Raw genomic sequence first — 10,408 nt, 5'->3', positions numbered from 1 at the left:
CGAATCCCCGAGCCCGGGTGGCGCCGGAGGTGCGAGGGGAAATCAAGAGCGGGAGAGGAGCCCGCCGGAGTGGGCGCGATCGATCGGCTCCGGTCGCTGCCCAGCTTGGCGGCTGCCCCCAAAGATGCCAGGGGAGCGGGGTGGGCTTTGCACGACCTGGGCGGCGGGTCGGCCTCTCTCAGAGGAACACGTGCCTTTGCGACCTGCGCGTCGTGGGCATGTGGCGTTTGGGGGCCTTAACCATTGCCGAGGCCGTTCCGGTCCCTGTTGCAAACCGGGAAGGAGGCTGGAAGTTGGAGCGCCTTAGGGTCGGTCGGTCGCTTTCGACTTTGGTAGCTGCAAAAGCGACTTCACTGGGGCGATCCATATGTCACGATGCACAGGGATCAGTGTTTCTCAAACTTGGCATCTTTTAAGACGTGTGGACTTCAACTCCCAGGATTCCCAGCTGGGGAATTCTGGGAGTTGAAGTCCTCACGTCTTCAAGCGGCCAAGGTTTAGAAACACTGATACGGGTTGTATTAACTGCTCTTTAGCTTTTGGCTAATTTTTTATTGTGGATGGACCCGGTGGGGGGAGTGTGTTATAAATAGCAACTTTGCTTTTTGAGTGCTTGCTTACAGCAGTCTTATCTACCAATCATTAAATTTTGTAACTGGTTTGAAATGGGAAAGGGGAGGGGGAGCGAAAGGCAACTTTTATATGTTGTTGGCCCTAGGGGGACTAAGACTTGGCTGATACCTAACTTCAGTCTTCTTAAAACTCTCTCCCCGCCTCCGCCTAGTCCCAACGCGCAGCTTGCGTGCAACACCCTTGTTTGACCGAGGCATTACGTTTGTTATGCTTAAAACCGGAAGTGGGCGGGATTGTTCATGCATTCCGCGCTAAAGGGAGTTACGACTGTTGGAAACTCGAGAGTTCATCCTGGATAGTCGGATGAATCTCTCTAAATTTCTATAGCTCCGAGTTCTGTTTGCCCTCGTCCCGCCCCTTCCGGTTCCTCTCCTAAGCATGCTGGGATGGCAGGTTCCTCTTTCAGCCCCGCGCGCCAGCACGTGCAGCGTCGTGGTGGGTGATGCTCCGCTGGCTGATGGACGGTTGCTGCAGGAGGGAAGGCTGAGGAGCGCCTGCGTCTTAGGGGAGAACGGGAGATAAACCGGAAGCTGCCCACGGCGCCTATCGTTTTTCTGGCGCGATTGGGGATCCCTTTCCTCTATCGGGAACGAAAAAGAAAAGCGCCTTTTATTCCTCCCCTTTCTCTTAGCGATATCGGTCGTCAGCCTGACCCCACAGTACGTTCACCTGCCGACTTGGCTGACAGAGAAGCTGAGCTGGGCTGCCCGGCCAAACCTGATGGCTGAGCCCGGTCTGGAATTCGGCCCTTCCTGAAAATCCAACAACTGCAGAGTCCTGAAGGCCGTATTAAAAACATTGAACTGTAGTAGAAGCGGAAGCGTGTTAGAAGCAGAAGAGCAATAATGCCTGGCTAAAAGGGAGGGTTTTGGGGGGTTTTTTGGGATGTCTAGCATTGCTTCAGAAATAATATTCTACTAGCCTAGACTGGATTTTGCAAAAACCTCGAAGCCTTCCCATGGGTCTCACCAAGCAATATTTGAGGTACACGGGCACTGCCCTCTTTGGGGTGATTGCCAGCCAGAAAGGCAATATTGCCTATGTGACTCTGCGTGGTGAGAAAGGTCGCTATGTTGCAGTGCCAGCCTGTGAACATGTTTTTCTGTGGGATACAAGGAAAGGAGAAAAGGTAAGCAGTTCTTAGCACAAAGCCATGTTCATTATGTGAGGTTTTGTTTTCATGTCAGAAGTGATTAAATGAAGGTGCTGTGATCTTAATGAAGGTTTATTTAAAATTATTGCTGCAATCACACCAATTTGTGAGGGAGTCTCAGGAAAGCATTGGAAGTAGTCCTCTTTTAGTGACTGCCTTGTTTAGCGACTGTTAATAGTGATGAAGAAGTAACTTTATGACCAATCCTCACATTTACAACCTTCACGGGTCTGTAAAACAAGGGAAAGCTGAAGTAAGATCATAGGCACAGTCTCAGTTTCACTTAGCGACTGCTTTGCTTTATGACTTGAGTAGCCATTCCCAGTTGTGGTTGCTAAATGAGGACTACCTGTATTATTATTACTACTACTACTAGATTTTTATCCCACCTATTTATATATATAACCCGAGGTGGCAAACATATCTAATACTCCTGCATCCTATTTTCCCTATAACAGCAACCCTATGAGATTGGTTGGGCTGAGAGAAAATGACTGGCCCAAAGTCACCCAGCCGGCTTTCAAGACTAAGGGAGGCCTAGAACTCAGTCTCCTGGTTTCTCGGCCAGCACCTTAACCATATTAACCATTAATAATATACATTAATATAAAACCCAACTATTACATACTCATACAATAGTCTCCTGTAATTACTGTTAACAATTACTTCTACTCTCTTTATGTGTAGTTGTTCTCCCAATATGCAGCTATACTGTACAGCCAGAACAGTAGTCTGCTTATAAGAGAGAAATATTATCAGCTTAGGGGAATTTCAAGATTTGCACAACTATAAAAATCTTTAGAAAAAACAGTCCTTTTATTTTATTATTTTCATTATATAAAAATTATATATATATATATATATAAATCTATGCCTTCCCCGCTTCTCCACCCCAAATGTCAAACATGGTTGATGTCTAATTGAATGCTCACTGTTATTGGCACAAGTTGGAAAAAAATAAGAGGGAGAATGAAAAAGTAGAATTCTGGGAAACTCTGGCTGCTGTAATCCAGGATCAGTCTGTATATGTCCTGTTTTTTATTCAAAATAATTGTCCCTTCTTTTTCTGTTAAAAATATCCTAAGTTTCAATATTGGAATAATACAGTAGTGAGTCTTGGTTCCATGTTCTGTCCCATTTGTCCTTATGTTTTTTAAGTGGCTTGGTTATAATGAATGTAGGAGGCAGTAGAAATGTATAAAATAACTTAATTCCTGAGAGCAACCATTTGCTTGAAACATTAATATCTAGAATGCACAGTTACATAGAGATACTGATGATGAGTACTTTTTTCTGTCCTCAGTATAGCCTTGACCACAGATAAATCATTGAAGCTTGGCTGTCTCAGAGATATTCCTCATCTTTTTTTATTTAATGTTCAGGTTTCTTTAAACCCAACATTATATGAAGAAACCTGTAGGACAGTATTCAAAAAGGGTTCATGTTAAGAAATCTAGTTTCCAGGGAATATAAAGAAATTGAAAGCTGGCCAGACAAGTTATATATTTTTCATTCTATTAAGATTTTTAAAATTAAAATTACTTTGATTTATATTAAGCATATATATGTTTTTTAATGTTGTGCCATCTCACAGAATTACATGAAATGGAAGACAACTCTTTTCTATAAAAAGTTAACTTCTGTGTATTTTAAATGTTTTGTGGATGGGAATGCAATATAACAAAACATCTCTTAAGTATGTTTAATAAATGTTTGCTATAAAATGTGACCTGTTTAGTTTATTTGTTCAATATTATATATTTCATCTGGCTTTAAATTAGTGTGAATGTAAGACTGATTACAATATACTTAAAGTTGGTAAATCTGTGCTGCATTGTAAGGCATTATTGTACTAATTGCTGTTTTCTTCGAACCTTTTACCATCCCAAAGTACAAAAGTCTCTTATTTTATTTTGCAGGTTCTCATTCTTCAAGGCCCCAAGCAGGAAGTTACTGCTCTCTGCCCATCCCCAGATGGCTTGCATTTGGCCATTGGATATGAGGATGGTTCAGTCTGTTTGTTCAGTCTCTTAAGTGGTGAAAGAAATGTCACATTCAATGGCCATAAAGCTGCTGTTACTGTCCTGAAATTTGATGAGCTGGGAGGACATTTGGCATCAGGATCAAAGGTGAGAATTTTTTTGGAGAGCTGATTGATAATAGATGTAAATGAACTATATGATGGAGCTCAGTGCAAAGTAATTGGAGATATATGGAATGAATTCCTGTGAGATAGATTTTAGGTTCATATTATTGCAGGGGATTGGGGGAAAGAGGAAGAGAAATAAGGGGGATGGCAAAAACAGGTAGATGTAACAGGAGAATGGAATATACCATCTTGGTTTTTGGTAGTTCCCAAGTAGGATATGGAGGCTAATGAACCTTTTTTTTTCCAAATTAATGCAGAGATTGAAGTTCCATGAATATGGCTCTACTTCACTGTACCTATTAGTTTTTGAATATTTAGTATTTATATTGAGATTAGCAACATGTTAACGCATACCAAGGTGCCTGCCAATGTTCTCTGCTTGTCACCCATCTTTTTCTGTTTTGTTCTGTTCATTTTGGGACCCATGATTTTCTGGATCTAGGCTATATATCTGCCTGGAGCACACAATAGAGGAAAGAAGAATGGAAGCTGGACGTCTTTGCTTGCTTGCCAGCTAATACTAAAAATAAAAAAATATGCTTGGGATTTGAGAGGATAGCAATAAAGGTGAAACAGCTAGATCATTTGGGGAAAACTCAGGAATGGGGAGAAATGCAGAGAATGAAAGTAAATTGTTATACATATATTCACTAGACACAAAGAGAAAAATGGAGACACCATCCATATTTATTAATGGAGCATTCCTCTCAGGATAGCTAATTGGTAGTATGCAGAACATTTTCAGAACTGCAAATGTCCCCTCAAATTTTGAGACCTGATTTAGATATTTATACTTTACAAAGGAAAAAAAAGCTTTCATAAGTTTCTTCACCATGCAGTTAAATAGTTCCAAGTGCAGTGTAAAATTGTAAGAACTTGTATGTCTTCCAGTGTTATAACTAGGTTTCCAGTGCATAAATTAGTTCAGAGATTCTTTTGAAATCATTGGTACATGTAGGTTAATCTACATTATACAATCAAACTTTATTTGATTTGGTTAACAAGATTTTTTTGTATACCATCTTCATATCCTTTTCAGGATAAAGGTTTTTGGTTTTGGTTTTTTTTGGGGGGGGGGCTTTCAAGTCAGTCTTGATTCCTGGTGTTTGCCTGGATTAGTCCCTCCAGTTTTCTAACCATTCTTTTAACAACCATTCTAAGTTACAACAGTGCTGAAAAAAGTGACTTATGACCAGTCCTCACACTTACAATGGTCGTAGCACCCCCATAATCACATGATCAAAATTCGGGCACTTGGAAACTGACATGTATTTTGCTGTCAAATTTTGTTATTTTTTATTGTTTTATCAAGTAGTTTAAGAAGGCATTTCTGAAGGGTAGGCAGGACATATAGTGAAATAAGTAAACCACAAAAATATTGAGTACATTGCCTTTTGCTGTTTTGATCTTTTTAAAAAAAAGAATGCTATTTTTAATTTTATAATTTTGAGGTCATATGGAAGCAGGAAATGTATTGGACACTTAGGTAAAGGTGAGCTTACAGTGTTTGTGGCTAGGAAGATAACATACGTTGAGCCATTTAATTTCCTTTTGTTTTTTCTAGGATACAGATATCATTATTTGGGATGTGATCAATGAGAGTGGTTTGTACCGATTGAAAGGCCACAAGGATGCAATTACACAACTGTTGTTCTTGAAAGCAAAGAATATATTGATTTCTAGGTAATTATTTTCTATATATTCCTGTGCATGTAACTACCCCACCCCCCAAATCTCATACTAAGCATTGCAATTTTACTTTAGTTTGAAAAATTTGCCAGGAATTAAGGAAAAAAGTTAACCCAGAAAATTAATGACAGTTATGTGTTGATTCAGTTGTATTATTTGCATTGGGGACAGTTGGCTTAATGCCAACAAATAAAACCTCAAATAATAAATAAGATATTGAAGGAGACCTTCATTTCTTTCTCTTGTTCCATTGAGAAGATTAACCTGTAGTTTATCCTGCATGAAATATGCATAGGTATTTACTTTGAAAATTAAGGATATTATGAAAGAATGGTCTACAAATTAAGAAAGGTTGTGTGTGTTAGAATAAGAATTGGCTTCATGTGTTTCATGGAGAAACTAATTATGACTAATTTCAAATTCCCATTGAAATGATACATGGTCTGCAGAATGTACAATCTGTATGTTATAATTCATTCTGTGTCTGATATTGTATATATATTATACTTGCTACAGAACAGTGAAGTCAACCCTCTGATAATTAGGGTGAAATGGTTTTCAGTACCATTTATGATGCAACTTTTTCTTGCAGTGGAAAAGATACTCTAGTAAAATGGTGGGACCTGGATACTCAGCACTGTTTTAAAACATTGGTTGGGCACCGCTCTGAAGTAAGTAGAATGCAGATTTGCAAGTGAGAATAATGGGAAGAAAAAGTAATGAATGCTAAAGGTCTTTTTTTCTAAGTACAGGTAGTCCTTGCGTACTGACTGCTCATTCAGTGAGGTTATCACAGGGATTTTCTTCTTCCATTTTATGTGCATTTTTTGTAAAAGTACTATTTTTACGAACTAGGGAGAATTTGTAGAATATTAGAATGGGTAAGAAGAGTATCCTATATAAGAATAATTTTCATTGATGAAATAGCATATCATGGTAAGCCCAAATCTTCTTATCTTGAGGCACCCTTAAATCTTTTTGTTTTGGTATGGTCTGGCAGCAAAATCAATCTTACAGAAATGAGGGAAGCACATTAGTTTTCACTATTGCTCTGGAGAATGAACTACTATTAGTATTAAAATAGGAAATGCCTTTGGTCCGCTTTTCCTTAGGTGTGGGGGTTAGCTTTAGTTTCTGAAGAAAGGCTTCTTATCACTGGGTCTGCTGACAGTGAACTGAGAGCGTGGAACATCACATATTCCCAGGAGGTAAGTTTGATATTTCTACTGCTTGACCTGATTTGAATGATTTTTCACTTTAAAGCTACCATACATTATTGTTAGTATCCTCAGTATTGAATGTGTAAATTCAGAATATAAATGCACATGGTAACAAATAATATTCCTTTGCACTGGTATTGTGTCCTTTGCTTGGGGCAAGTTATGTTATATTTTTGGTTAGTTTGGGCCCAGAGAAGGCTAACATTGACTCAGTGAGGAAAAAAATCCTTGGTTAGCTACTACTTTTGTAGTGTTATGGAATTGAACTTGCTTCTTTGAATCTGACTGTGTGCATTGTAAGGAATCAGTTGAGTTACAAAGCCATTTACATTTCCAGGAGATAGCTTAGCTGTTTTTTGCATATCGTGTGGTTCCCTTAATTTAAAATAAATATTCTGGTAGAAGCAATAGAGACCCACTTGCTGTTTTCATTGGATGTCATCTATTTTGCATCTTTTGTGGTCCCTGGCTCCAACATACAACTTTGATGGATATGTTATTTTACTTACAAAGCGGTTGCTTTTACTTTGGCTTTATGTCTAAACATGTTATATACTTGAAATAATAAATAAATGATTTGTCTGCTGAAAGAAAAAGCTTTAAAAATGAGCCTCTCCCTTTAACCTAAGTCTCTTACTGTTTTTGGTACACTACACAGGACCGAGACTCTAGTGAGCCTGAATACAAGAGGAGCAAAGGGCATGTACAGAGCTTGGAAGAATCTTCTGAAGTTGATAAAGCAGATGGTCAGGATGAGAGCCAAAATGAGGTATTTTTTAATGTATAGTCACTGTAATACATAATTTAACATATTGAAAACGTATAAAATACTTCCATCTGAAGCAAATAGAAAGGATAAATGCTTCCAATTTAAGTGGGTTTTCCATGTTAATGCTTTCCTAGTTTCATATACAATAAATGAATAATATTTTCAAGGGCACAAAATCGTTTACAATCTTATTGGATGCACATAGTTCATAGATAATGCTGAGCCATATTATGTGGTTTGGTGGTGGTGAAGAAATCACTCTATACCACTCATCTTTTAGTGGAGGGTTGGAGCACTAAATCTGGTGGAGGGGATATACAGTGGGGCAAAAAAGTATTTGGTCGGCCACCAATTGTGCAAGTTCTCCCACTTAAAAAGATGAGAGAGGCCTGTAATTTTCATCATAGGTATACCTCAACTATGAGAGACAAAATGGGGGGAAAAATCCAGAAAATCACATTGTCTGATTTTTAAAGAATTTATTTGCAAATCATGGTGGAAAATAAGTATTTGGTCAATATCAAAAGTTCATCTCAATACTTTGTTATATATCCTTTGTTGGCAATGACAGAGGTCAAACGTTTTCTGTAAGTCTTCACAAGGTTTTCACACACTGTTGCTGGTATTTTGGCCCATTCCTCCATGCAGATCTCCTCTAGAGCAGTGATGTTTTGGGGCTGTCGCTGGGCAACACGGACTTTCAACTCCCTCCAAAGGTTTTTCATGGGGTTGAGATCTGGAGACTGGCGAGGCCACTCCAGGACCTTGAAATGCTTCTTACGAAGCCACTCCTTCGTTGCCCGGGCGGTGTGTTTGGGATCATTGTCATGCTGAAAGACCCAGCCACGCTTCATCTTCAGTGCCCTTGCTGATGGAAGGAGGTGTTCACTCAAAATCTCACGATACATGGCCCCATTCATTCTTTCCGTTACACGGATCAGTCGTCCTGGTCCCTTTGCAGACAAACAGCCCCAAAGCATGATGTTTCCACCCCATGCTTCACAGTAGGTATGGTGTTCTTTGGATGCAACTCAGCATTCTCTCTCCTCCAAACACAAGTTGAGTTTAGACCAAAACATTCTACTTTGGTTTCATCTGACCATATGACATTCTCCCAATCCTCTTCTGGATCATCCAAATGCTCTCTAGCAAACTTCAGACAGGCCCGGACATGTACTGGCTTAAGCAGGGGGACACGTCTGGCACTGCAGGATTTGAGTCCCTGGCGGCGTAGTGTGTTACTGATGGTAGCCTTTGTTACTTTGGTCCCAGCTCTCTGCAGGTCATTCACTAGGTCCCCCCGTGTGGTTCTGGGATTTTTGCTCACCGTTCTTGTGATCATTTTCACCTCACAGGGTGAGATCTTGCGTGGAACCCCAGATCGAGGGAGATTATCAGTGGTCTTGTATGTCTTCCATTTTCTAATTATTGTTCCCACAGTTGATTTCTTCACACCAAGCTGCCTGCCTATTGCAGATTCAGTCTTCCCAGCCTGGTGCAGGTCTACAATTTTGTTTCTGGTGTCCTTCAACAGCTCTTTGGTCTTGGCCATAGTGGAATTTGGAGTGTGACTGTTTGAGGTTGTGGACAGGTGTCTTTTATACTGATAACAAGGTGCCATTACTACAGGTAATGAGTGGAGGACAGAGGAGTCTCTTAAAGAAGTAGTTACAGGTCTGTGAGAGCCAGACATCTTGCTTGTTTGTAGGTGACCAAATACTTATTTTCCACCATGATTTGCAAATAAATTCTTTAAAAATCAGACAATGTGATTTTCTGGATTTTTTTCCCCATTTTGTCTCTCATAGTTGAGGTATACCTATGATGAAAATTACAGGCCTCTCTCATCTTTTTAAGTGGGAGAACTTGCACAATTGGTGGCTGACTAAATACTTTTTTGACCCACTGTATTCAATATCCAACTTCTCTGGCCCACATATTTGGTCTTTGGGATGTTCTGCCTGCATCCCCCATTAGGTCTCTCCAGCATTGTGATTGTGTAGGATCCTTCACTGAATAGAAGCGTGAACTGGAATAGAGGAGAATGAGTAGGAAGACAGGAAATTAGATGCCACAGATAGATCCATTATCAGAAAGAGTGCACTGTAGCATGGAAAGAAATTAAACTCAATGCCCGCACAGACTTTTTGACCATTGCAAACAAGTACAACCAAGCAATTTCTGCCTGAGATCAAACATTCTCTCCTTCTCTTGATGAAAGAGGAAGGTGGGAAAGGGTGCCAGTTTAGCTTTTCAAACAATTTCGCTCTGGTAGCTAGCCAGCTGCTTTCTCCCTTTCTTCTTTGTATTATGGCATTTTGGCTGAGCTAACCCCTTTTTCCATGCTGTCTGCACTCTGTTTGTTATCTTTGATGATAACCCATGATTTTCTTTTCTTCTAAGCCATTCACTGCTTCATTTTCCTTCACCAGTTTCCTCCCTATTTGTCTATGGGTTTTTTGCAAGGAGGACACTGGGAGCTGTAAAGTCCCTGGACACCATTGTTGGTCTAAAGCCACAGTTGAACTGTCAAAGCAGCATTACATTTCTGAATTGCTTGGATTGTAATTAATAATTGCTATTTAGTAGTCTTTGTTGCATGCACTTTGTTGACTTCTTTGAAATTTTCAGACCATAATTGTTTAGTGCTCTTTTAATTAATTTTTTTAGGACACCCTGGGGTGTGAGAAAGCTGGTTCCATCATGCGGGAAGGAAGGAGTCGTGTTGTTGGTCTTGCTACTGATCGATCAGGGAGAATTCTTGCTTGCCATGTGAGTCAGTAGCTCTTGGAGCA

At 39.9% G+C, this 10,408-nt stretch overlaps 1 protein-coding gene across 2 annotated transcripts in view; it reads left to right on the top strand.

Annotated features, from left to right (window-relative positions):
- The first annotated feature begins 183 nt into the window (after positions 1-183).
- WDR3 (WD repeat domain 3) overlaps positions 184-10,408 on the top strand; it is a 46,090-nt gene continuing 35,865 nt past the window's right edge. For both annotated transcript variants that reach the window (XM_088138607.1, XM_088138606.1), the window contains exons 1-7: positions 184-1,762; positions 3,706-3,915; positions 5,500-5,618; positions 6,217-6,295; positions 6,737-6,832; positions 7,503-7,613; positions 10,284-10,385. In XM_088138607.1, coding sequence (XP_087994733.1) covers positions 1,592-1,762; positions 3,706-3,915; positions 5,500-5,618; positions 6,217-6,295; positions 6,737-6,832; positions 7,503-7,613; positions 10,284-10,385 — 888 coding nt within the window. In that variant the 5' untranslated portion in view covers positions 184-1,591. The remainder of the gene's footprint in view (positions 1,763-3,705; positions 3,916-5,499; positions 5,619-6,216; positions 6,296-6,736; positions 6,833-7,502; positions 7,614-10,283; positions 10,386-10,408) is intronic.

Source organism: Python bivittatus, unplaced genomic scaffold (assembly GCF_059951505.1).
Source record: "Python bivittatus isolate LINGU-HERP-01145 unplaced genomic scaffold, Pbiv_v1 ctg000270_np1212, whole genome shotgun sequence".
In the NCBI taxonomy this organism is placed as follows: domain Eukaryota; kingdom Metazoa; phylum Chordata; class Lepidosauria; order Squamata; family Pythonidae; genus Python; species Python bivittatus.
This window is presented reverse-complemented; position numbering and strand designations above follow the sequence as displayed.